At 38.1% G+C, this 27,766-nt stretch overlaps 2 protein-coding genes across 2 annotated transcripts in view; both read right to left on the bottom strand.

The window, feature by feature from the left end:
- The window catches only part of LOC311090821 (NACHT, LRR and PYD domains-containing protein 3-like), a 430,276-nt gene that overhangs the window by 347,966 nt on the left and 54,544 nt on the right, over positions 1–27,766 (bottom strand). The window lies entirely within an intron of this gene.
- numa1 (nuclear mitotic apparatus protein 1) lies at positions 7,055–27,716 on the bottom strand. The gene is made up of 23 exons (XM_084126356.1): positions 27,626–27,716; positions 27,101–27,150; positions 26,566–26,651; positions 26,392–26,471; positions 25,869–25,954; positions 22,838–22,909; positions 22,561–22,651; positions 21,770–21,917; positions 20,901–21,037; positions 20,708–20,819; positions 19,268–19,385; positions 19,044–19,184; positions 18,821–18,934; positions 13,882–18,321; positions 13,528–13,737; positions 13,260–13,423; positions 12,901–13,183; positions 12,185–12,380; positions 11,073–11,209; positions 10,655–10,996; positions 10,458–10,544; positions 9,041–9,271; positions 7,055–7,208 (listed from the first exon to the last, which is right to left on the bottom strand). Exons 2-23 carry the CDS (start codon positions 27,140–27,142, stop codon positions 7,185–7,187), a joined length of 7,341 nt encoding a protein of 2,446 aa, XP_083982482.1. The 5' UTR covers positions 27,143–27,150; positions 27,626–27,716; the 3' UTR covers positions 7,055–7,184.

Here is a 27,766-nt window from a genome sequence, read left to right as displayed (position 1 = left end):
CTTCAGCTAATTCACGCCTGCACGATTGGTGGCGCTGAGCAAGAACACATTTCTCCTCGTGTAAGCATCTCGAAGGTCTTCCCATTTGGCTTTAACATCGTCTGCTGCACAACATTCAACCGTAAATTAAAGGGATAGTTCACCCAAAAATGAAAATTCTGTCAGTAATTACTCCCCCATGTTGTTCCAACCCCGTAAGACCTTCATTCATCTTCAGAACACAAATTAAGATATTTTTGATTAAATCTGAGAGCTGATCACTCCTCCATAGGCTTCTAAGGGACTGAAACTTGCTGGCCCAGAAAAGTTATTAAAGACATCGTTAATATAGTCGATAAAAGTGGCTCAATCTTAAGTCTATCAAGCGACGAGAATACTTTGTGCGCAAACCCCCCCCCCCCAAAAAACGACTTTATTCCACTATTCATTTCCTTCTCTCTGGGCCTCGAGTGAGTTCACGTAGTGTAACTGCGCAGCGCTTCTGTGTTGTACGAACACAGAAACCATCATCGAGTGCGTGAAATAACTTCTGACTGCGATCTAAAGTGGATTTTGATTAAATAAAGGGCAGACTTGCATTATTTGTAGTGTTTTATAATAAACTGAACGCTACACCCGCCTAGTATTTCTTATGTAAGCATTTCTCATTCTGTTATAAAATACGCCGAGCCGCATGAAAAACACATGCAGAACATCGCTCGTCGTAATCATATATTAATTTGGTTTCGTTCTTCATCTGTAGATTCGTTTTTCTCAGTTGTTTATGTACAGAACTGTGCAGAACTCAGAACGAGGAAATTAACACAACGTCATCATTCAGAAGGGCAGGAGTTATGATGATCACATATGTTTGACAGCTCTAGAGCGAATGAGCTCGGACCCATAACAGACAAGCAAGGTAGAAAACAGCACTCTGCTGTTCAGATCGAATAATTCAGTGGAGAATGAATAAAAATTATAATCTAGATGAAGAACATGTAAGAATAAATCTGTTTCTTAGACACAAAGGATAAGAACTCAACATCCATTCTTTTCACTACCACTCTCACACTTTTGTGCAACAGCAGCGGCTCGGGTAACCTCAAATCTAATTAGACGGCTTGTTTCATCGCAGGAAGACAGAAACAAACAAAAAAAGACACACTGGTCGGAAAAATAAAATCGTGCTTTGTCACACTGCAATTGTGAACCAAGTATCTCCATAGGGATCTATTGTTTCGATTCAAGAGTAATCTCGACTTCCAGATGACTTAAATTTTCAATCTTCAAGTCCAGATGACTTCGATCGTTTAATCGCTCTCTGTGTGAAAGGCCCTTTATTCTGGGATTTTACATTCAGTCAACTCTCATCACTCCATTATACAATAGTAGGGAAAAGTATGTGAACCCATGTACAACAAGCTGGATATTATACAGCTATAATGGAGCTCAAATTTTGAATTCACCATGATACACATTTTTTCAGGAGTCTTCGATTAATAGAAAGTTCAAAAGAACAGCATTTATATTGAAACAGAAATCTTTTGTAACATTTTAAAATGTCTTTGACACTTGATCAATTTAATGGGACCTTAATTAATAAAAGTTATCTTTCCTTCAATTCCAAAAAGTGTGTTTTTAATGGTAGGGTGTGGGGTTTACCACGATATCAGATGATGCAATGAAGCAAGAAGGGCAACTACTGTACCTGCCCGAGCCGCCGGCCACCGTGACCAGCTGTTGAATCTGAACTCTGGGTTTCTGGAAGTGGCTGGTGAACGGAGACTCATCATCATCAGTGTATAAAGGCGAACAGCAGCTGCTCCCACTGCTGGAGGTGGAGAAGGTCATGACAGCTACAGAGTGAGACAGAGAGAAGGTTAACACACCTGTAAGGATACAATACAATCATTAACTCTTACCGCACTCATTTGTAGGGTTGGGAATCGAAAATTCTGAAGTGGAATACTTGTTATAAAATTTATTTTGATTCCTCTTTTCGATTCCTTTGTGAGCATTTCAATATGACTTTAAACCATTTAAGCGCGAGACGACTCGCACAGTTTTCTGTGCTGAAGACATGTGTAACGGTATATTGGATCCGTGCAGCTCTTAAAGGGACAGCAGCCTAACATTCCTGCTGCAGTCTCTATAACACTAATCAAACAACAAGAGAAAATTCACTCGTTCTTGACTAAATAACTGCAGATAAATAAAGTGCAGAGTTATTTTACATTTGATTACAGTTTCTGTACCTAAAATCTTAAAACACTATTTTAAATCATATTAAGTTCAGTTGTATCCATTTGTTGCTATTTTTTATTTGTTCTTTTTTATTTAAGTTAAACCACAGCCAAACGTTCCTTGCGTAAGTGTTCTTTAGCCAGTTGATTTGTTTTATTCAGCTACAATCAAATTTAGTTTTATTAAGCTACAATCAAATGTTTTGCAATAAGACTAAATGTGAATAATATCTTATATCATTTTTTTTTACCTTATTGGAATCGAAATCAGAATCGTTCAAATTAAAACGATACCCAAGTCTACTCATTTGTTAATGCCATTCTAGAATCTAACACCAAGTTCATGGTGAAAAATGGGTTAAAACAAAGAGGGGTAAAAAAATAATAATAATTAATGTTTACATTTAAATGGACAGATTTTATTAAAAACATTCGAATGGTAGTGTATAAGCAGAAAAAAAACACATTTCTTCAAAAGATTAATATCACTACAATTCAATAAGCTGTACTTTCCCTGAGCAAGTGTGATAATGTGGCTACTTACAGGCTTTGGTGAGGAATTTGTTTAGGTCATCGTCTAAAGACAGACCATCAGCATCATCTTCAAAAAAATGAAACATGGACGCGATCATCAACTGATACAGAAAGACAGAGAGCAAGAGGATGAGTTCAGAAAATCCACGTCACAAACTGGCGGTCAGTATTGAACACTCACCCCTGTCTTTGTGTCCAAAGGGACCATGTTGTACTTTTTAAAACCGCAGTAACACAGAACAAGCACCACCTGCGCACACACACACAAAATATTTCCAGAGTTTAGGTAAAAAAAAGACCTAACTTTAAAAACACATTCAGAGTTAATGGATTTCATGTTTTTGAATAAAACACTTGTATGAATAAGAATAGTTATGTCTTGAATACAAGCAAGAACACAATTTTTTTTAAACGTTTCCAAATGAAGGAAAAATAATTTATCATCATGAGGAGTTCTTGGGATTTATAATATTTAAGAAAATGTCTGACTTCTGATATCTTATAGACTAAATTTCTTTACTGTTCCTAAGTTCAAACATTGAAGCATGGTGCTAGCAACACCACGGGCATGAGTTTGATTCCCAGCACATGCATGAACTGATCAAATATATACTTTGAATGCAGTGCAAGAACAGAACATTTTTGATTTGCAAAAAAAAAAAAGGGAAAAAAAAAAAAAAAGGGAAAAAAAAAAAAAAATGTAATTCAGAAACTGACACCATGTTCATTTGTGAATTGCATTTTTAATGCAAACGTATAATAATGCATTATAAAAAGTGTCACGTCATTGACAAAATCATAACACAAAGAATAGCAACTATGAATTTCTTACTCCGAGCACAAAACAGAAACACAAACACACCTTTGCAATCTGAAGCTCCAGCTCGACTCCCTGACTGATCTTCTGGAGCATGAGGGACGCCTGTCTCCGGCTGAACTGGAAGTCGTCTGCATGTAGAAGGAAATAAAGGTAAGCAGTAGTTTATGCAAACGCACGCACGTGTGTGTGGAACCATCGCACAGGGAGCCCGATCGCTCGACAGGCCCTGTCGGCAGGAACCAGCATCTCTCTGTGTGGCGTCCGGGACTGCGGCACTGCTCGGCTCTGCAGACACTCTGGGACAAACCACAGTCTGAACATCATGGTGACGGGACCTGGGATCGAACCTGCAACCTTTCCATCCACAGTCCTAGTCCTAATCCACCAAGCCACTGCTACTGTTACACCTTCAAATTGGTGTGTAGTTGTGGTATGAGTTGTTATATCAGTGTCAGTGTTTCTGAACTCCCTCAAACGCCTCCATTGTAGTCTTGAGTTTCTTTCGGGAACGAACACGTCACAATATTCCTCATTTAAATAAATAATATGCAGAATAAAGGGGCGGAGCCTGGTTGAGTTAGTTAGGAGTATTGAAACTGGTGTTATGTAAGGGGCGGGACATTTCCCAAACACGCTCGAAGTGCTTGACCAATCACAACACACTGATCCAGCCGACCAATCAGAGCACAACATGCTTTCAGAAGGAGGGGCTTCATAGAGACAGGAACTAAACAGAGCGTTACTGACAGACTGGGAAGAGAGGAGCTGCAACAATGGAGAATATGGGGAAATGAATGTGTGTTTTTTCTTCATTTAAGCATTAAGCATAAAACCTGTTCTAGTAGACCTAAAGGGCATAATATGTCCTCTTTAAAAGACTGGACTGACAAGTTTGGATTTGCTACTCACCCTGCAGTATGCTGAAGAGCATTTCTATCATATTAGGAGCTGGTGACTCAAATAAATCATCACAGGACTCTTTCCCTCGTCTACAGAACAAGATGACACACATTAACCAATAAATTTACATTTATTAATTTAACAGATGCTTCTATCCAAAGTGACTTACAAAATGAGGAACACCACAAGTAATTGTCACGTTTCCAGCAATATTCACAGTATTAGTAAAACAAAAATTGACTAGTAAACAAGCTAGAACAGAAATAAAATTAAAGTGTTAATAGTGACTATTAGTGAGACTTATATTTTCTCAACAGGTTTTTAAAACGGATATGAATTTAGTTTCTGATTTGCGAACATCAGACTACAAAAAAATAAAAATAAATAAATAAATAAATAAATATATAATAATAATAATAATAATAATAATAATAATAATATATATTATATATATATATATATATAATATATATATATATATATATATATATATAGGAGCTGGTATATATATATATATATATATATATATATATATATATATATATATATATATATATATTAGTAACCAACTTAGTAACGAAAAAGGCATTTCAATCGTAAACATCACAGCTCACACTTTGAAGGCAAGCTTAAGGAGTCGATGACCGTCCATCATCTGGGTGATTTTGTTAATAGGCTCCTCAGGACAGACACTGTTGATCTGTCAGAAGAACATCAGTCACTGTAAACGTCTTCAAATGTCATGTGGTGCGACACATTAAATGTGACGGAGTCAACTTACCCATGACAAAAGTGCTGCCTCCTTAACGCCATTCAACTCCATGATGGACACTACAAATAGACAACTACATTCACACAGAATGTGGATTTATGTGAATGAATAGATATATCTACGGTGGCCAATAGAGCTCACATGCAAATAGGAAAAAATAAGAAAACATCTTCATCAGTTTGACAACACGTGCTGCAAATACAAGTCAATGACCTGAAATGTGAGTTTTTTTTATTTATTTTAACATCCTGATCACATGTGCGTTGTGAGTATTTGCATCGCGTTTCTGTATTTGGTTGCGTTGAGTATTTGTTGCACGTGTTGTCAAACTGATGATGTTTTCTTAATTTGCTGGGGGTTTTTCACTATCTGTTGTAACAAAATAATTTGTTAGGCACATACAAATCCTTAATATTGAAAACAGCAATTGTAACTCCAAATTTTAAATATGTTGGGTATTTAAACCGTTTTACCTCCTTAAAATGTAAAAGGCGAACGTATGAGAGTTTCAAACGCTTCGGAAACGCGCAGACACATGTGGATTGGTTTATCACTTATGTTTCAACAATGCCAGAAGAAATTTCATCATGAAATAATCAATACAGGTGGGTGTAATTATATGAATCAGTGAACAAGAGATGTTTTACCGTTATTTGTTTGATTAAAACACACGACCACAACTTTTTAACAAAACTAAATACGACGCAGTTCTCTGGTCATTTAAATATGTGATGACGCAATACTCAGTCCTATATGCTCATTGGCTAATCATAAATTACGTGGCCAAAGGAAACACTCCCTTTCCGAAACGGCGCAAGTTGTAGTAGAAATCAACGCTGCTAAAGTTTATATATTCATATTTCAGTTTGAATTAACATAAAATTATAAACCAGACAAAGTAAGGATAATAAATCAATAGAAAAATAAACCACAGACAGCATCCCTTAACTGTGGCCACGGTTAAAAACCTCAATTTAATTGTGATATCAACCTCAGATTTGGGACAACTTGGTTCGATACATTTTTGAATTTCTAGCAATGTTGAAGTGCAACCTTTTTTTGTTAAATATATATTTTGCACATTTTTCATGCTTAATGTAAAAGTTGTTTCTAATCTTCCAAATTAAGTTGCACCCTTTAAATTAACAAAATCATTAAATCAAAGAAATTGCACATTTAAAACACCTGAAATGTTTAGCTGTCTTGTTCATATTCAATCATTTGTTACCTGATGATACAGGTTTGAACACAATCCTCCCGAAATCAAGTAAAATTAAGAGTTTGACGGATATCTTACCATATATGAAAGCACATAGCAACTAATCTTTCCATAAATTTAGATTATGAATCCAGTCCTAGGGACGATCTCAGGTAGAAATACTTTTAGTTGAATCTCAGGTTAATTAATTGTTTGAATATTCAATACAGTCAGAAATTCTGTTTTTGATTTTAATATATCTAATATGGAAAAAATGTGAGTCATAATTTGATATACAAATTGAGTTCAACATCAAAAGTTTTTTTCTTCTTTTTTTTACAAATATTGCACATTTTAAAACATTGTACATTTAAAGAAACCCAGTCTTTATTAAACTTGATTGTGTTTCACTGTGGCTTTAAAAAAAATGTTAACAAATGTTCAGTATTAAACCATTTCCAAACCACTGAACAACACAGAATCACAAAATAACCGTTTCCAAACAGACTCTGCAAACACTCCTAATGTATATTGATTTTCAACAGAGACTTTCAGAGCTGCATTCATACACACACTGCTTCTATTTAGCAATGGCTGACAAACCGGTCAATGATACGATAGAAAAGATTTTATTCGTCAAAGAATAAGGAATACACTTAAATATTATACATATACAACAAATTACATAAACAGGACAGTAATTAAGATCACTGCATCCCATGCGTTGAATCCTCAAATTTACACCTTAATCCTGAACCTCATCTGTGTGGAGAGAGAGAGAGAGAAGTTTCAGAAGATGCATTTAAATACATATGAGTGTTCAATATGCAAAAATTGAAAATGCAATTGAAAAATGAGAACAAATATTCTCAAAGTGAGATACTCAAGTTGTTACTCTAGAATAGATCTGGACAGAGTGCAACTGAATAACACCAACATCAGGTGAAGTGACCAGAAAAGCAGAGACACCACCACCATAATTTGTTCAAAATTAAGTTAAAAAAACAAATTAAAAATTAAAATAATCAAAATGATATTAAAAAATATATGTAAAGTTGTGCAATTACGTAATTAACACATTTTTTTAATTACTATTTAAACCATTCTGCTAAATTTCATGACATTAAAATGGTCACACCGGCCACCAAACTCCCGAAGCCACAGTGTATTTGAGCGAGAGTGAAATAAGCCCATATAGAGGAGAGACACCTGCAGGTTTACAGCAATGATTACAGTCGACACGTACAGTTAAATACTTAGATCAGCGCAGCGACTCACAGGATTCCCTAAACAGACACACAGCAAATACTTCAACACACCTGCAATTTCTAAACATTAATATTGGAATTTAAAGAAATAAAACACACTTTCCTATGCATTATATTTAGTGATGCACCGAAAGTTATTTTCTACCGAAACAGTGATTGATATTTTCATTTAGATAAAAACCGAAACCTGAAATAAAGTTTATTGAATAACCAATTAATCACATTTATTTCATAATCAACACTAAAGTTGCAGTTGCATTATTTAAATAGCACTTAAAGCTTAAACTTTTTAATTATATAATTTCATTTGTACTCCAATTCATTGTTGAAATGTAAACATTAAACAATTGCAATAAAAAAAAAAATCTTGACAGATTTTTTCAGACATACATTAAAAAAGACAAGAGGTTAAGTCAAAATAAATGCAATAGTGCATATAATTATCAAAATGCTCCTCTCCTCGCTAGTTATTTTTTTCTAGCCAACTAAAAAAATGATGGACATTGAATAGTTTTTCTGAGGTAAATAAAACATAATATGACACGGTTTACAAGCTGTTTTATTGACATCTTTCCGCAGTTAAAACACTGACTGAGCGATTGCATGAAACATGATACTAGTTTAGTAAGAGATACTGATTTTAGTAAGTTGTACTGTATCTTTCAACAGATCTTCAGATGTTCATTCATGTTTATTTGGTGCAATAACTAGTAGTAAAGAGATGATCTGTTTATTGTTTGCAATTTTGTGAGAAAATTGACAGAATTTGAAACATCAGACTGTGTTTCATATCAAAAGTAACTAAGCACAAAGCTTACTGTGATTATTGCTCTACATTACATCATGTTTAGTAAAGATCCCCCCCCCCAACCCCCCATACATGAACCAAGATCTTTTAATCTGTGCTGTTTGCAGTTGATCAAAATGAAAGTCCATTAAAAACGAGAAATCAATATTGCCAACCCAGCAATATCCATGTGCAGGAAAGACAAGTGCAATCAATTAAACAATCGTTTCGGTCAATTATTTTGATCTTCTAAAACTCTTTCGGCAGCAACTGAAAATCTATTTTTCGGTAATTTCAATGCATTACTAATTTACCATGTGCTCTGGATCCTCATACCAGATAATAACTACAGTAGTCAACATTTGAAGTGGATCAAAACCTTTCATCAAAGTTATACATGAATTTTGACACCCGTTCTTGTCTTAGGACAACTTTGATTAACTTTTTGATACCCTTCAAATGTTGACTACTGTACATACATGGTCTTGGGTTCAGGTCTACAGAGAGAGCGTTTTCTTAAACAGAAGTGTTTATTGTACCTTTTTGGCGTTGGATGATTTGGGGGATTTGTTTCTGGGAGACTTCCTGAGCGTGGAGTCCAGAGGAGACCTGGCGCTCGCGGCTGAACGCAGGGCACGGCTGGCCACGCCGGGAGACTTGCGGGCGCTGTTACGCAGCTTGTTGAGGCCGCGCTGAAGCCTGCTGTCACCTCGACCACTGTTCTTCGGGGTGTTTACAACAGTGAACACCACAGACTGCCTTCGCTCGGCCTACAGGTGAAAGAGGGACAGCAAACAGACATATTAATACTGTATGAAACAAACCCTTTTACCTAGACATCTAAATGAGGACATACAATATGCTTCCAAAGAGCTGAGAACCAACAAGAAACATTTAGCATTTGTGAGGGACATGTTTCAGTTTTTAATGAGTTTGTAGAACAGCACTACTGTAATAATATTGCATAATCAATGCAACTATTTTCGTAAAAAGGCGTATTATGAAATAATTTAAATTATTTACATTATTATTGTATTTATTTAGGCTCTAAAATGCTACTATTTAGGCTCTAAAATGCTACTATTTGAGGTGTTGGGTCTTTATTATATACAGTAGAGGCCAAAAGTAATGTTCAGCCTAGGAAAATTGCCTATCAAAATATACAGTGAGGAAAATAAGTATTTGAACACCCTGCTATTTTGCAAGTTCTCCCACTTGGAAATCATGGAGGGGTCTGAAATTGTCATCGTAGGTGCAAAAACGAGAGAGCCAATGAAATATTAATAACTGACTATGACAGTCATAGTGTGTGTTTTTCTATGCATTTTTATTTGCATAGTAAAAAAAACAACCTGTAGCTGTAGATTTTTGCCAAATAATTGTTAAGTTCAGCGTTTTGTTCTTCCCTCATATTTAAAACAAAATATTTTCCTCATATTTTGGTTTAATCAAACTTGTAGGGTAATTTAAAACAAATATATACCCTCCAGACATCACTTTAGGCCACTATTTTTTTTTTTATAAAGGTCTGAAATATAATTTACTTCCTCATTTTGCTTTACGACACAAAATCACACACAGCAATTACCACAAAAACTAAAGTACATGCATTGATTAGACAACCGTTGTAGCCTTTATGCAGCAACGTTTAATTGCCGTTTTAAAAACCCGTTTTAAGGGAACACATGGCAAATTATCTTTCAAAGTTGGCCTAATATATTCCTATTGTTTTTAAATAAAGCAGATTGTAATAACGCAAACCACAAACTCTAAAAGAAAACTTCATATTTTAATTTTGGAAATTAAAAACACTTAAACACACTACTTTATAAACCACTAATAGCATTGCGTCCAAATAGCTATTTAGCTAAATTCTGGAGATATTTAACAGCAGTTTTGTCCTCAAATAAAGTCTAGGTTAGTAACAACCACATGTGTTCAACAAAAGTACTTCACCGGAGAGTTTGGAGGTCTGTTTTGACTGTTGCCGAATCTGCCTTTAGGTGTCATTGGTCGCGGGAAGCAACTTGCCAATTTCTTCGCCTGTGGAAACAAAAAGTCTTAAATTTTAGTAAGGTTTCTTATCCAAAGAAAATTCTTAAACATTTATCAAGTGGGATGAACATTTGCCCCTTCATATTGATCTCTCGTACCTCAGGTGTGTCTGGGCCTTGCAGTTGGGACCCAGGGCGTTTGGTAGCCAACGGGCTGCGTTTGTTTTCTGAAGCACGCAGGTGTGAGCTTGTTTTCGTGAGCTGAGAGGCCCGGTGAGCAGCAGTGCTGGAGCGGATCTGACCCGGCAACATGGTGGCGCGCTGAGGCTGGGAGAGCGCAGGACCCTGGGTCGAACTTGCTCCGGGCGCAAGGGAGAAGCGGCGAGAGTTCAGGGTCTCTAGTATTTGACCCGGAGCCATGGAAGCACGTCGGATCGTCTCATCCGGGTCACCCATGCGCAGGTCATCGTCGGTTATGGTGAACGAGGGTCCCAGACTGGGCTACGGAGGCAGAACAATACGTTTGATTCTAGTTTTAAACAAACAACGCAGCTAAAGCTAACTATTACAAGCTTACCCTGGACTCCAACGGGTAGCTGCTCTTCAGGTGAGGCAGACAGACTTTGTTTCGTGCCTGCAATTCGGCGATTCGCATCCAATCATCAGAAGCATGTTCGGGTTCATTCTCCGCTCCGATACAGAACGTACTGGTGGCTACACAACACACAAAATAAGTTAGTTTACTTATGCATGACTGCATAATTTGGTTGTGCAAATTGGTAGTTTCCCTGATAAAAAATTGTGACTGATTTAAAACGCAATAAAAAAAAACTGGTTCTTTTTAGAGCTGCACAATTTGGCTAAAAATTGTGATTATATATCAATATGACAATAAAATAAAAATAATAAAATAATTGTATTACATATCTTCAATAATACAATTTAAAAATAAAATATTATTATTGTAACATTTCAGTGTAAACTTGAGTATTTAATAAAAAATAATATAATACAGCAATTTTTATTATAAAAAGTTGTGCTTTAGAATACAATAAAGAATATATACAATTAATGATTCAAGAACAGAACAATTATATGTTAATGACTATAAAATATATTTTATCATTGATTAATTTACAAAAAAAATAAGCAATAAGAAATATTACTATTGTAATATTTCATTAGAAAATAAAAAAACGAGTACTTCATAAAAGATAATAGTAATTTTATTTTACATTACACCTGCAAAATTACAGCATTAATATTTATGGCTGTCTTTCTTTTTCAAACATTAAACCATCAAACTTTTTCCTTAAAGTCTTTAAAGCCAGTTTATAAGCACTTCTCATTACAAGTATGAGAAGATGGTTGGTGCATGTTGTGTTCCCAAACGCACATTATAAGCGACCCAAACTCAAAGCAGATATGCAGAGACGAGTTTGTGTGGAGATACTTTTACTGTGAACCAAACCTCTCTGAGCCAGTGAAAACACAATGAGCTGCACACGTGTAAACAAACACAACGCCACGTTTAACTCTGAAACACGCAGCACATACAATTCAATGTAATTAGATAATCTCATTACGCCATATCGCAAATTTAATTTTATTTTGATTAATCATGCAGCCCTAATCTAAAGTATTGTGCAAAGTAACTAAAAGCAATGAGGTCTAAGGACAAAGTTTCACCTCTTGGTGGGGCGATGGTATGCACGGTACTTCTGCGATATCCAGGCAGATTTTGAAGGGTGTCTGCTTTTGATGAACTTTCCTCTGAGAGGTCCAAGGAGATCGGTCGTGAGTGATGGACTGCCAAGTTGGGCTGAGATCGGGCAGAGTGCATACTAGAGAACACCTCTTCACCTTCAGCACTTCCTGGTGTTTTCTAAACAAGAAAGAAATAAACAACCCAAGAAGCCATGAAGAGTAATATTACTAGTCAATGTCTATATAAAGTCAAATCAGCTGGCCATCTTGGGAAGCTATTTTCAGTTATGCAATTACAGCCATCTATTCTCTTGTATGTGAAAATAGCGAAATCTGCTTGCCAAACTTACAACTAAATAACATTTAAAGTCAGCAATAACATCTGGCGTAAAACGTCTCATAGATGGCGTTTCTTGCACACAAATAGAATAAAAAAATGGATATTTCAGGTTGGTCCAACCAATACACGTGCAGCCCTAACTGTGAGCAACAGCATCTGCAGTAATGTGTGAAAATTATGCTAAAAACTGTATGTATCATGTTGGTCCAGTCAAAGTTTTATGTAAAGACCTGACAGTGATTTTACTGATTGGCTCTTTAATTTTGAGGGTGGAACTAAGTTTACGATAGCCAATTAAAACTTTTTTTTTTAACCCAATGATGTGTAGAAAGAAAGAAGACATTTGTGCATTTCTTACCTTAGCCAGTGTGATGTTGATAACTTGTGTAGTCCGTCGCCTGCGAGCCGAAGCGGTCAACTTCTTTGCAGAGTCAACCACAAGATCGCCAATGGAAGTGATGCTGGACTCTAGTTTGCGTTCAAAGGCATCGCTGTGATCTGCTTTACGCTTGTTGCCTTGTTGACCCATTGGCGTGAAGTAGAGAGTCTCCAGGGATTCGGTCCGCGCACGGCGTTTAGCAGCCAAGCGCTCAGAACTGCGTACTAGCGGAGTGCTGGATTCACCCGGCATAGCTGAACGACTGGGAAATGAGGACACTGCATGAGTTACCTGGAATACTATGCGAGAAACCTGCACAATTGTGCTGGTTTAGCTACCTGTCAGGGTTGAGTGAATCGTCCAGCTCAAACTCCAAGCTGTTGGTGCTGGTGTCCTGGCGTTTCTCTGGGACTCTGATGTACTGACTTTCTCTATGTCTCATGTGCTCAACGTCATCAGTCATCTTCCTATGCTCTCGCAGTTGAGTATCAGCAAAGTCAACCTGAGACCAACACACAATCAAGCATGAAATTCAACAGGAAACTCAAACATTTCAAAACTTTTTTTAATTTTCACATTATTAAAACATTAAGAATGTATACTAACTTGTGCCTCCAAGTTTTTCACTTTGGCGACAAGATTCTTCTCTTTGGCGTTTGCCTGGTCTAGCTCCATGCGCGCTAGCTTCAGTTCTGACTCCAGAGCTTTGACTTCCCTCTTACTAGCCTCAAGTGATTGCTCGAAATTTTTGTTCAGTTCCTGAGCCTCCACCAGCAGCTGCTTTTTACCGTTGTAGTGATTCTTGGCTTTCTCCACCTGAGGAAGAACCATAAGACAGCCAATGAGTTTTTAAATAAGGGCAGGTGATGTCAAACTGGAGCAATTCTTTTGTGCAATGAGGATTCTTCAAAACATCAAAATGCATGAAAGAAACACAGCAAGATCTAACTCAACACAGACCTGTGATTTGTAGTGCTCTACTGCATCCGACTTTGTCTTCAGCTGCTCCAGGAGTTCCTGATTCTGTTCCTCCCACTGTCGGGAAGCCTTTTTAAGAGCAAGGATGGAACCGTTTTTCTCCTCAACCTTCAATTCCAGCTCAGCTCGAATCTTCTGGGAGGCGTCACTCTCCCTCTGGAGAGACTGGCTGAGAGAAGTCAAATGGCTCCTTTCTTGCCTCAGCATCTCCAAATTCTGCTGGTAGCCATCCAGTTGATGCTTGTTGGCATTAAGCTCAACAATTCTCTTCTCCAGTTCCTCCTTTGCCTGATGCATCTCAATGACATCTTTTTCCTTTTGTTGGCACAGCACTTCCATCTGCCTCAGCTTTTGATCCAAAGACTCCAGAAGATGTTTTTTGTCAGTGACCTCACAACTGGCAGTGTCTAGTTGTCTCTGTAGTGTTTCAACCTTCTCTTCAAGTGCAGTGCGGAGATCATCTTCAGACTGTTTGGCCCTTAATTGTTGATCTTTCATTTCATTTTGAAGAGAACTTATTTGAGCTTCCCTCTCAGAAGCGAGAGTGGAGACCTCTTGTATTTTAGCCTGAAGTTCACTTACGTCCTTCTCGAGGTCCTGAGCCTTTTCTCGAAGTTTCTCATGTTCACAAGACTCCTTTTGAAGCAACAGAAGCTCAGATTCCCTCTGAGAAGCTGCAGTTGTAAGCTCTGCCACTTGCGTCTTAAGAGCAGCCAAGTTCTCCATTAATGTGTTGTGTTTACCCTCTAAAACAGACATCTCCTGTTGCTTCTGCAATTCATTTTCCTGGTAAGTGCTGATAATTTTATCATTGAGAGAGGTTACTTCAGTTGATAGGTGGTCTCTTTCTTTCCTCACCATCTCCAAGTGCCCCTCCAGTTGTTGTTTCTCAACAACAAGCTCATCAATCCTCTTCTCTAAGTCCTCCTTTACCTGATGCATATCAAGGACATCTTTCTCCTTTTGTTGGCACAGCAGTTCCATCTGATTCAGCTTCTGATCAAAAGTCTGCAGAAGTTGGTCTTTGTCTGTGACGTCAAGAGTGGCTGTTTCCAATTGTCGCTGAAGGGTTTCTACCTTCTCCTCCAGCTGACTGCGGAGATCATCTTCAGACTGTTTGGCCCTTAACTGATCTTCCAACTCATTTTGAAGAGAAGTCTCGCTCTCAGAGGCAAGAGTGGAGACTTGTTGGATTTTAGCTTGAAGTTCAATCACTGTTCTCTCAAGTTCCTCACGCTTGGCAGTCTCAAGCTCCTGAGCCTTTTCTCTAATACTTTCTTGTTGGTGAATCTCATTTTGAAGCAAGAGAAGCTCAGAATTTTTCTGTGAAGCTGTAGTTGTCTCCTCTAATAGCTTCTTTTCAAGGGCAGCCATGTTTTCTTTTAACTGGTTGCATTCTACCTCTAAAACAGACATCTCCTGTTTCTTCTGCACTTCAGTGTCCTGGTAACTGCAGATTTTATCACTGAGAGATGTTACTTCAATTGACAGGTGGTCTCTTTCCTTTATCACCATCTCCCATTTCTGCTGGTACTCCTTCAGTTGTTGTTTCTCATCAACAAGCCTCTTCTCCAGGTCCTCCTTTGCCTGATGCATCTCAAGGACATCTTTCTCCTTTTGAAGGAAAAGCCCTTCCATCTCCTTCAGCTTTTGATCTAAAGAGCCCAGCTGATTGTCTTTGTCTGCAGCACAACGATTGACCGCATCTAATTCTCCTTGCAGGGTGCCAACCTTCACCTCTAGCTCTCTGTGGAGATTATCTTTAGCCTGTTTGGCATTCAATTGATCCTTCAACTCATTTTGAAGAGAAGCCTCCCTCTCAGAGGCAGAAGTGGAGACCTCTAGGATTTTAGCTTGAAGTTCACTCACTGTTCTCTCAAGTTCCTCACGCTTGGCAGTCTCAAGCTCCTGAGCCTTTTTTCTAAGGCTTTCTTGTTGGTGAATCTCATTTTGAAGCAAGAGAAGCTCAGAATTTTTCTGTGAAGCTGTAGTTGTCTCCTCTAATAGCTTCTTCTCAAGGGCAGCCATGTTTTCTTTTAAAATGTTGCATTCTACCTCTAAAACAGACATCTCCTGTTGCTTTTGCACTTCAGTGTCCTGGTAACTGCGTATCTTATCATTGAGAGAGGTTACTTCAGCTGACAGGTGGTCTTTTTCACTCCTTACCATCTCCAAATTCTGCTGGTACTCCTCCAGTTGTTGTTGTTTCTCAACAACAAGCTCATGAATCCTCTTCTCCAGATCCTCCTTTGCCTGATGCAATTCCAGGACATCTTTCTCCTTTTGTAGGAAAAGCCCTTCCATCTCCTTCAGCTTTTGATCTAAAGACCCCAGCAGATTGTCTTTGTCTGCACCACAACGATTGACCGCATCTAGTTCTCCTTGTAGGGTTTCTACCTTCTCCTCTAGCTGTGTGCGGAGATCATCTTCAGACTGTTTGGCCCTCAATTGATCCTTCAACTCATTTTGAAGAGAAGCCTCGCTCTCAGAGGCAAGAGTGGAGACTTGTTGGATTTTAGCTTGAAGTTCACTCACCGTTCTCTCAAGTTCCTCACGCTTGGCAGTCTCAAGCTCCTGAGCCTTTTCTCTAATACTTTCTTGTTGGTGAAGCTCATTTTGAAGCAAGAGAAGCTCAGAATTTTTCTGTGAAGCTGTAGTTGTCTCCTCTAATAGCTTCTTCTCAAGAGCAGCCATGTTTTCTTTTAACTGGTTGCATTCTACCTCTAAAACAGACATCTCTTGTTTCTTCTGCACTTCAGTGTCCTGGTAACTGCAGATTTTATCACTGAGAGATGTTACTTCAGCTGACAGGTGGTCTCTTTCCTTTATCACCATCTCCCATTTCTGCTGGTACTCCTCCAGTTGTTGTTTCTCATCAACAAGCCTCTTCTCCAGATCCTCCTTTGCCTGATGCATCTCAAGGACATCTTTCTCCTTTTGAAGGAAAAGCCCTTCCATCTCCTTCAGCTTTTGATCTAAAGACCCCAGCTGATTGTCTTTGTCTGCAGCACAACGATTGACCGCATCTAATTCTCCATGTAGGGTTTCTACCTTCTCCTCTAGCTCTCTGCGGAGATCATCTTCAGCCTGTTTGGCACTCAATTCTTGATTTTTCATCTCATCTTGAAGAGAAATTACTTGAGCGTCTCTCTCAGAGGCAAGAGTGGAGACTTCAAGGATTCTAGCTTGAAGTTCACTCACTGTTCTCTCAAGTTCCTCACGCTTTGCAGTCTCAAGCTCCTGAGCCTTTTTTCTAAGGCCTTCTTGTTGGTGAATCTCATTTTGAAGCAAGAGAAGCTCAGAATCTTTATGTGAAGCTGTAGCTGTCGCCTCAGCCAGCTGGTTCAGAAGAGAGGTCAGGTTTTCCTGCAACACGCTGTGTTGAGTCTCTAAAACAGACATTTCTTGTTGTTTCTGCAGTTCATTTTCACTGTACTGGCAGATCTGCTCTTTAAGAGAGGTTACCTCCGCTGACAGAACCAGCATTTCCTCTTGTGTTTCTGATGCGGCTGAAGATGCAGAGTGAAGCTCTTGCTGGAGTTTTTTAACAGTCTCCTCATGCTCTTTGCGATTTGATTTGATCAATTCGTTTATTTCAATATTTTGTTCCTTCACAAGCTTCAGCTCGTGGTCAACAGAGTCATACACGTCCCTCAGATTTCTGATTTCTTCATCTTTTAGGGAAATCTGCTCGGACAGTTCCAGAATGTGAGTTTGGAGGCTTTTGATTTTAGTCAAAGCCTGACTAACCTGGTTCTCTCCTTCAGATTTCTCCTGTCTGAGAACATTTATTTGGCCCTGAAGGTCTCCAATGGCCTGCAGATGCTCATCAAGCTCCCGCTGCAATGTGCATGCCTCCTTTTTCAAGGAATCGTTCTCTACTACCACTTTTTGATGCTCTTCCAGCTTCTTCTCATATTCCTGAACTGTGTTCTTGGCGCTTTGCAACTCAACAATCAGGGCGTTTAGGGAGTCTTGCTGTGATGCTCTCTCCACTTCCAAACCCTGGATCTCAGCATGCAGAGCATGAACCATCTTGTCTAAAGAGACAACTTTCCCCTCCAGCTCTTCTCTCTGTTGGCGGAGGTCCGCAGAGATTTTGATCTCCGCTGTCAGCTGCACTTCCACTTGCTGCAGACGAGAAACATCACTTTCCAGAGCTGATATCTGCGCAGTGAGCATTTCTTTCTGACTCCGTAACGCCTCCTCCAGTGTTTCTCTCTCCAAACGGATGCTGTTGACACACTGCTCCAGATCGAACACAACCATCTGTAGTCTTCTGGTTTCCTTTTCAAAAGAGGCTCTCTCCTCAGCCAACAAAGCCTCAACTTCCGTCTTCTCCTTCTCAAGACGGGAAATTGTGTCCTGAAGCTCAGCGAGTTTAAGAGTCAGATCTGCCAGCTCCTGTTTAAGCTTTTCCCACTGAGAAAAACAAAAAGATTAAAAATGTTAGTCAACATTGGTCAATTCTATGAAGATGTTTTCAGCTCAGTAAGAACTAAATAGTTGTTTCTTACAATATTTTCCTTTTAACAGTCAGTGCATGTACTGAAAGAACATGAAATGAGCTTTAGATTCTGATTAACCCTGATTACTCTGCTTATTTTAGATTAAAGATAATGTTGTGTATCATCATGATAAATAATAATAAATAAATAAAAATTAGATCTCAATCTGCATATGTGATGGACATCAGTCATGCTAATCTTTAGTAGCTCCTTTCAAGGCATCTTGAATAAAACAGCTAAATATTTAGCAAAGCACATACAAAAGACCTGAACTGGAAGCCATGCAATCTGTTTGCAAGTTCGTTGAACATAACATTTTAGACATACTGACCAAATTATAAGAATCTTTCCATCAGAAAACAAAATATAACCCTGTGTAAACATTATTATGATAGAAAGACACAATATCTCACCTCCATGATGGGTCCCAGAACCTCTCCTCTCTCCTGAGACTGAGCTTTCAGGAGCTCATCCTCCAGAACGGAGATCTTTCCCTGAAGGATCTGCACTTGCTCACTCAGACACTCCTGAACGAGGAGAACAGGACGAAGAAAACAATACAGATTAATAAATACCAGTCAGGGAGAGTACAAAGCAAAGAAACACAACATGATTCATTTAATTGAAATGATCTACCCTGTGTGTGACGGCCTCGTTCAACTCGTGCTCGAGAAACTCCTTTCTGCTCCTCCACTCAGCCAGTGATGATTCATGAGCTAACGTGAGTTTTGTAACTTCCTCCTCGGCTCTCGCCAGCTGAGCGAATGTGTTTCGCACCTGATGAGTCCAGTGTGTGAAAGAAATGAGCATTAAACAGGGTAGCAAGACAGAAAGGAAGGGGGAAAATAAAAGTATCTCACCTGAGCAGCGAAAGTTTGGTTCTCCTCTGTTAGTTCATCAATCTTTTTGTCCTTCTGAGAGTTTTCGGTTTTTAAATCATGGCACTGCTTCACAACTTCGTGCACTCTGCGGAGAAGACTGTACAAGAAAAAACAGCTTTACAATAAGTCTTATTTCTTAGAATTAGCTAATGCATTAACTAACATGAACTAGCAATATATTTCATAGCATTTATTAACCTTTTTTAGCCAACACAGACATGCTTACGGCCTGTTTACACCTGGTATTAAGGGTTGGCCACAGACACGATTAACCGGTAGAAAATACACATACTTATTAGCCTGGCAAGCCAGACCTACATCAAGATGTTAGGTCTGGCAACTCACCATAGACACGGCTCAATCTGAGGGGCAAGATAAACGGCTGTCTTTCAAATTCCCTCTGCACGCAATAGGACAGCGCTTCAACCAACCAGAGCGTTTTCCCAACAGCGGAGCTAACGTTACTTGATAGATTAAACTTTTGCGATATCTGGCCGGCAAAACTACAAACACATCTTCCTTTTTTTAAGAATGACTTAAGTGCCGTTCTTTGCTCTTTTCTCAAAGAAAAGCTTAACTCCAAGTCCTCCAGAGTCGCGACCTAAGCCGATTCGACAGACTGTTCTCCAGCAGCAGCCGTTTTGCTATTCTTTGTTTTCAAGTAGCAGGGAACCGTCGCAACTACGCAATATACGATTTTGGTCCTATCGGCCACCCCCTATCTGGTATTAAGAAGCGTTTTTGTCGATCGGAACACAAATGGACGATGCTAAATACAGGTGTCAACGGGGTCTGAAATGTTTTGAGTTTGTCCCCTTTCCACTACTTCCAGAGGTAGTTGAAAACGCATTCAATTTGCACCGGATTGCTTTCGTAGTGTAAACACTCGTGTTCAAACAGCCACAAAAGACCCCTACTCTCCGCCTACTGTCTCGTAAACATTATGGGAAGAGCGCTAGCCAGACGGGGTTTAAACTTTGTCGGCTGGAGACACAAGTTGGTTTATAAACAACAAAAAAAAGTATCAAGCATAATGTTCTCTCACCATTCCTGATTTCTAACACTTTGTGTTAAACAAACATAGCATTTGGCGAAATCTTGCGCAGAAACGAAAGCTGATGCTCTCCATATGTTTTTCCGTCATCTCCGGTCGCGTTTTCCTATGTAAATTGCATGAGCTTATATCATCCATTAGATCGAAAGATCTGAAAAAACCCATACATTTACCTGCCCATAGACCCTCACCTCGAATAAATCAGGACAGAAGTGGTCGAAATAAGGACAAAAGAGACGGATTAAAACATCAGGTGTAAACGGGAATGTATCTCCCTCGTCTACTTGTGCTCCGATCGACAAAAATGCATCTTAATACCAGGTGTAAACAGGGCCATAGTCCACCTTCCTCTTCTTGCGCCTCACCTCTCGTTCTTCTCCTGCAGCTCCAGAAGAGCAGCTTTATGGTCATTCTCCAGTTCTCGTTGTTCTCTCAGCATTCGGTCCACCCTGTGCTGCAGCTGGACTATCAGACCCTCTGTGTGCAAGAGAGAGAGAGAAATTCAACCAAACTCACACCAGAGTTTACTTCATTCACTCCAGACGCTATATAGGATACCTTTTTCTGAGATGATGTTGATCTGATCAGTCAGTTCTTTCTCCAGCTCGTCTCTCACATCTCCCTCATGTGCCAGTTCTTTCCGGAGTCTCTTCAACTGGAAATGTGGCGTGCTCATTACATCCGGCACTGGAGAGCTGGAGATCAGGGATGCATGAGTATTATTTGGGTATTTATCATTCAGTAAATTATAATTTCCAAATCTATAAGTTTACAACATCAAGCAATATTTTTTATGAAAGGGAAATGCTGCGAAGGAACAAATCAGCACATATTTGGTGCTTAAATAACTATTCTGTCATTGAGTTCAGCTTAATCTACGACATTTGAAGTGTAATGTTTATTACCACAAAAAATAGCTTTGACTCGTCCTCATTTTCTTAAAAAGGAAGGCACCTTTAATGGAAGCGAATGGGACCCATTTTTGGAGGATTTAAAATCAGAAAATAAAGTTTTTAAATTTCTAAAATCGCTAACATAAATTCTTCTGTTAAAATGTGTGAATTTGTTGAGCTGTAAACTAATTTTTATAGTCGTTTTTGGATTTATGGCATTGTGCTGTCATGGCGAAATAAGTTTGAAAAGCCATTTCTCACAATAAAACCATGTTAACATGGGAGGAAAATAAAAATGGAAATAAAAATGATGCCACAAATGTGTTAAGTGAGATGAACTTGTACTGAACATTTCATAAAACTTTAACTTTGTTTTTATTGTAAACAAAAAGTATTTTCAATAAATACTTGCTTACGTGTTAGGATCACTGATAATACAACTTTCTGAAGCAGTGACTCATTTAACATTATGGTTTGTTTTAGTCAAGAAGCCGCTTTGTCCTTCATCATGGGATCAGCACAGAAGGCACTGACCTGTCTGAGCTGGACGCCACTGTGCAAAGCTCTTGAAACTGAACTCTGGGAAGCCGTTGGAACCGGCCGAAGAACGGAGAGTCATCGTCAGTGTACAAAAACGAGCTGCCGCTGCTCCCACCGCTGGAGTTCGCAACGTTGGTAACAGCTAGAGACAGATGATTGATGAGCAAAGATTACATTAGGTGTAAATATTACAGATTTCACCATACTTATCCAGTTGAATGATCACTTTTTTGTATTACAGGTTATCAGAAATGTTATGTTTAAGTGTCCAAATTAGGCATTATCTAATTAGATATGCACCAATTTTCATAATTTCCAGAACAGAAATCCAAATACTGGATAAAGACAGGTTTAAAAGATTCCTTTTGTTGACATAAGTGATTTTTATATTTTTTAGTTACTCAAATCAGAAAATACTGTCAACAGCCAAAAATAAAATAAAATTAGGGTAATGATATATGAATAAACCCCTCTGTGTATATAAAGCTGCTGAAGTGGAGATTTCTGACTCCGTGAATGAGAAAAAAGCCTTTAAAGATATGTATTGTAATTGAAATCTACAGATACAAATAGAAAACGTGCACTAAAATAAACACTTGTGTATTTTGGATGTTTCCTTTCCACTAGTCTGAAACAAAATGCTATGAAAACCCAAATAGGCCAATGTGATGCCTTGCCTTCATTTACTTACGCATTATCCATATCTCTTTTGAAAACACTGATGCACAGTCAATAATGCTGAATAATGAAAATGTGTTAAAACACACAATCACGTGGATACTTACGGTCTTGGTCTAGAAACTGATCTAAGCCTTCGTCTAACGACAAACCATCAAGATCAACTTTAACAAACCGAAACATGGATGTAATCTCCGGCTGACACAGACAGACAGACAGACAGACAGACAGACAGACAGAGAAAGAGACACAAAAGAACCTTTGTTAAAAAGTGACAATTTCAAAATGAGCCAGAACATTCAATATTTATTTTAGTAAATATAGATATTTCAGTAAATGTAGAGCTACGGAGAGCGAAGCATCTAGCGGTCGTTAAAGACTCACCAACTCTGTTCTTGAATCCAAGGGTAATAGGTTGCCCTTTTTAAAACTGCAGTAACAAAGCAGAAGCATCACCTGTGCACAAATAAATGCACAACATTTAACCTGCATATCATTAAAGGAACAATTCACCCCAAAATTATTTTACACGCCTTCCATCTAGAATTTTCAGAAGGAGGGGCTTTGTATAAATCAGTGTGTTTCAGACAGACTGGGAACAGAGGAGCTGCTATAATGGACATTAAAACATGTTAACGTATTCGATTACACCCAATAAACAAACTTTTAAAATACCATCATATGACCCCTTTAAAAATGAGTACATCATAGCTTGATTTATTTTTTGTTATGAAAACCACTATGATATATTCTTAAAATATTTCAATATTTTAGATGCTACAGTCCACCAAATATGATCATTCACATGCAAGGGGCCCCATCCCAAAACTATATATTTTCATGTATAAAGCCCCAATTTAGACTCATTTAAATTAGACAATAGTTTCTATTAAAGTGCCCCTGATATGATCTTTAATGCAGTGAATAATATAATATGTCTGCAAAGTTTTAAAGATCAAAGTGCACAACAGATAAAGTAATTGTCTTCTAAAACATCGGTTCCCAACAGGGGGGTCGCGGCCCACAAGGGGGCCCCAGCGAGCTCTGTGGGGGGTCGCGTCGTATTTTGAATAGTTTTGAGCAATGAGCATTAAATAAAAGTCCTTAACTTTTTTCTGTTCTAAATTTACAAAATTTATATAATGAGCGACTCAGAGCGAGTTCATCATGAATCCATTTTCCAATCCGTGTTTTTGTCTTATCCTGATCCACTATGGTACACCTATAATAAGTGTTTACATTGGGACTATTTCACACTGGTTCGGATCGCTGCCGCTGCGGAGTAGCCCAGTTAGAGGTCTGCAACCCGGGTTCGGGTTAATGTTTATTGAACAGCCTCAGGTTCGGGTCGGGTTCGGGTTTGTAACTAAGAAAAACTATATAGGCTATATATAGTTTGCGTGCCATGTGCTTTGCCTGCTTGCTGTGTTGTGGTGACCGGCACGCGAGAGAGAGAAAGTTGCGTGCGCATGATGTGCAATGTGTGCATAGCGGTTTCTTCTCGCTAATATTTTAAAATAATATTTTAAATAAAAGTGCTTAAAAAAAACATTTCGTTTGTATATATAGGCTATATATACAAACAAAATGATTTTTTAAAGCACTTTTATTTAAGTTATTGCTGTTGTTCATTTAATTTGTTTTAAAATTCACATTTCATCCAGAGCGGTTTCTTCTCGCTTTGCAATGTTTGCGCTTTCTTCTCGATGTGCAATGTGTGCATAGGCTACACAGACCACAGACACACAGGCTCTCTCTCTCAAAAATGGTATTTATTTGCTGTGAGAAATAGAGTGGACCTCGGGTTCGGGCTTAACATGTAAATGTAATTGTCGGGTCGGGTCGGGTTAAATGATCGCGGGTACGGGCCGGGTTCGGGCTTCAGTTTAAAGCCCGTGCAGACCTCTAAGCCCAGTACCTGCGTGACTCGTCATAGACGTACACACACAGAGAGAAGTAGTTCCGGCTACAATGTTCTTCCGAAAGACGCATTATTCTGTTAATAAACGCAAGTTTATTATCGCTCGCTATAGCGCCAAAAATGAAGCCTCACATTGAGAAAGCCTCACAAATGACATGCAAGAATTGAGGTCCCAGACAGCAGTCATTTAGTAATAGCCTATATACTTTTTTTTTTTACCTACACACCAGTGTGAATATTTTTTATTGCATTTCAAATAGGGCCAATTTATAGGCTACTCCTAGGCTTACGTTTTTAAATTACAAAGGGCCTACTGATGTTTTTGTTATTGTATTTTCAATATTATAGGCTATTATTTGTGCATAAAAATATCTGGTTATAGTAAACATACCGTTTGCTTGAAAACAACATATTCTGTCATCCTTGCTGCAAGCTTACACAAGCGATAATATCATTAAATGTGAAGGGGGGCCCTAAAATATTTTCTTGGGAAAAAGGGGGTCTCAGACAAAAAAAGGTTGGGAACCACTTTTCTAAAAGAAAAAAAATCGATTCTGAACTGCTGAAACGAATCCCAGTCTCACTTCCTGTTACAAACCCAATGTAACAAATTTGCATAATTCCAGCCTATGGTCTTCATTGGCTGCCTGTGAAAATGTGTACTTTGCCCCACCCTCAAATACTTTAGTTGTAGCTGAGACTGTAGTTTGTTTTGTGTTGTCGACATGTCGAGAAAACGCTGTTTTCTATTTTGATGCACTTCAAAAGATTGAGGACTCGCGCAGGAATTAATACTATAAAACCGAAACCATCGTGACTGTTCGTATCACTGTGGATATAAGTGCTGAGGAAGATCCGGAGCTAAAATTCTGATATGGTTGGATGTGGCAGTTTCGTTTTCCGACATGTGCTGCGAGCGGTAGACCAATCACAACAGACTGAGCCAGACTGACCAATCAGAGCAGAGCAGGCCCTCAGATAGGAGGTCCCTAATGAATGAACTGGGCTAAGCTAAGTGCTATCAAAGTGTCGCCGCGCGCCAGAGCGATTGATTACACGCACTGAGACGAGAGAGGTATGTATCAACTCGTCTTAGTTAAGGGAATAACATAGTTTAATATGAAAAAACGGTGGAGTGTTCCTTTAAGAAATTAGGTGATGTACAATGTGTATTATGAGGAAATTAACGTGTTTTTTTTTTACCTTGAATGCATGTAAATTTATTGAAATTAGGAGCCTTTAAAATAACATAACAGGGACATTTTAATTTACATTGTATTAGGTCTTTTCTTCTACACACTAAAGTACAGTATTGTTAGATGTATATCATAATCTAATTGTTTACTTTACGTTTTATTAGATAATATTTTAATCAATAGCTAATATTTATTTTAATTTATTTATTATCATCTATTTAATATAATTATACATTTTAGTGGTCTTTATTATGTATTATTCATTTAGTTGAAACCTCCTGATTTAGAGCACAAATACCTTGGCAAGCTGGAGCTCCAGGTCAATCCCTTGAGTGATCTTCTGTAAGATGAGGAAACTTTGTCTTTTGGTGAGGTGAAATGTATCTGCATATGGAAAAGAGAAAGTTTTAAACAAGGAGTTCTTACCTTAAATTCTAAATGCAAAAAATGCTTGAAAAAAATATTCGTTTTTTAAACAAATTAAAAAGCATTTGTGCACATCAATCTGGCAAACATTACGTACATAGTTATGATGACCGATGTTGAGATTTCAAAATTTTAATAGCTTTTAAAGTTACTTTTACTGTCAGTGCCTTAACACAACCACATTTTTATATTTAAATGAGTGACAAGCAAAAGTATTTTCTGCGTTAACCAACATTTTGACACAAATACTGGCAATAGAGCATAATGTCATGTCACTACTACAAAACAAATTCTCATTTATTTCATGACATCTACGACAAATGAACTAAAACTACAGATGTGGTACAAGCATGAAATTGTAAAAAGAAAGACACGAGCACAGATTTGAAACTCACCATGCGAACCACTGAGGATGATTTTCATTTTCTCATCCAAGGATAAAGTCTTTAAAACCTCAATGTTCATCTCCCCGTTTCTACAGTAATGGATGATGCATTAGTCAGAGGCTAATTAAGTTGCAAGTTATCAAGGCATTTCCATATGACCACCATCTCAAAATGACAACTCACAGTTTGCCAAAGATCTCCAGGAGTCGGTTCCCATTTCTCAAATGAACGAACTCCCAGATTGGCTTCTCTGGAAACATGGCATTCATCTGTCAAAAGGACAACCGTCAATATTAAGATCCCTTGAAACTTTACAGAGGACACATTTGAGTTGTTAAAATTATAAAACAGACATGTTAAACATGACAATAGACTCAAATAACTACCCAGACAGCAACATAGTGTCGGCCCACATCTGGTATGCGTGGAATCCACATGTGCCAGATGTGTTGTGCCAGACACTATGTTGCTGTCTGTCATTATTCTCTACATTTTTTCTTGAGTAAAGAAACCAAAATGATATACATATATGTAAGTTCTGTACATCTGTGGATGTCACACAGTAGAATTTAAGCAATACTTTGTTAGTTTATATTATTTAATTTACCTCAAATATTCTTAAATCACTTTTAAACAAAACTATTACTTATGATTCTGTTTGAAATCCAAAAGGAACACATTTGTGTCAAAATGCATTAAAATGAGAGAACTGTCTTACCCATATGAAAAGTGGCCCCACCTTGGTCCTGTTGACCTTCATGGTGGACTCTATAAAACATTTTAAATCCGTTGTAATTAAACCAGCAAGATGTCATACAGATTACTAAGTGTGCTTGATGTTTAACGTTACACTTATGTTGTTAAAACTACTTCTGCATAACAGATACTATAACAGATAGTATAACAGCACAAAGATAACATTTCTTGAAGGATATACGATGACATTTGATTATTTTAATCATAATAAACAAAACTCAAACCTATGATACATATCCGTAAACTTGTGCACATAAACACGCTTAATATGACATGCAGTGCAAATAAACACAAATATAATTAACATTACAGTATAATTATGTTCAACCAGTAAGTTTTTGCTTTGTTTGTTTGTTTACTCTGCAGCGTTTTGCCCGCTTACATTACCAATGTTTAAGCAACTCATCGACCGTGGCAGAAATATTCTGTCCTCATAATACAACCAAAAAGCTGAATATAATTTATATTAAAGAATTAGGTGTTTTACCGTGATTTCGGGTTAACTCGAAGCAAAGACGCACACCGAATCCTTCACTGAAACATTTTCAAATTCAAAACTCACAACGTCGAACTGTATCTGAACAGCTATTGGTCCTCACGTGATGACGCAAATCAAAGTAGCCAATGA

Source organism: Abramis brama (genome assembly GCF_963993115.1).
Source record: "Abramis brama genome assembly, chromosome: 10".
Taxonomy (NCBI): Eukaryota; Metazoa; Chordata; class Actinopteri; order Cypriniformes; family Leuciscidae; genus Abramis; species Abramis brama.
This window is presented reverse-complemented; position numbering and strand designations above follow the sequence as displayed.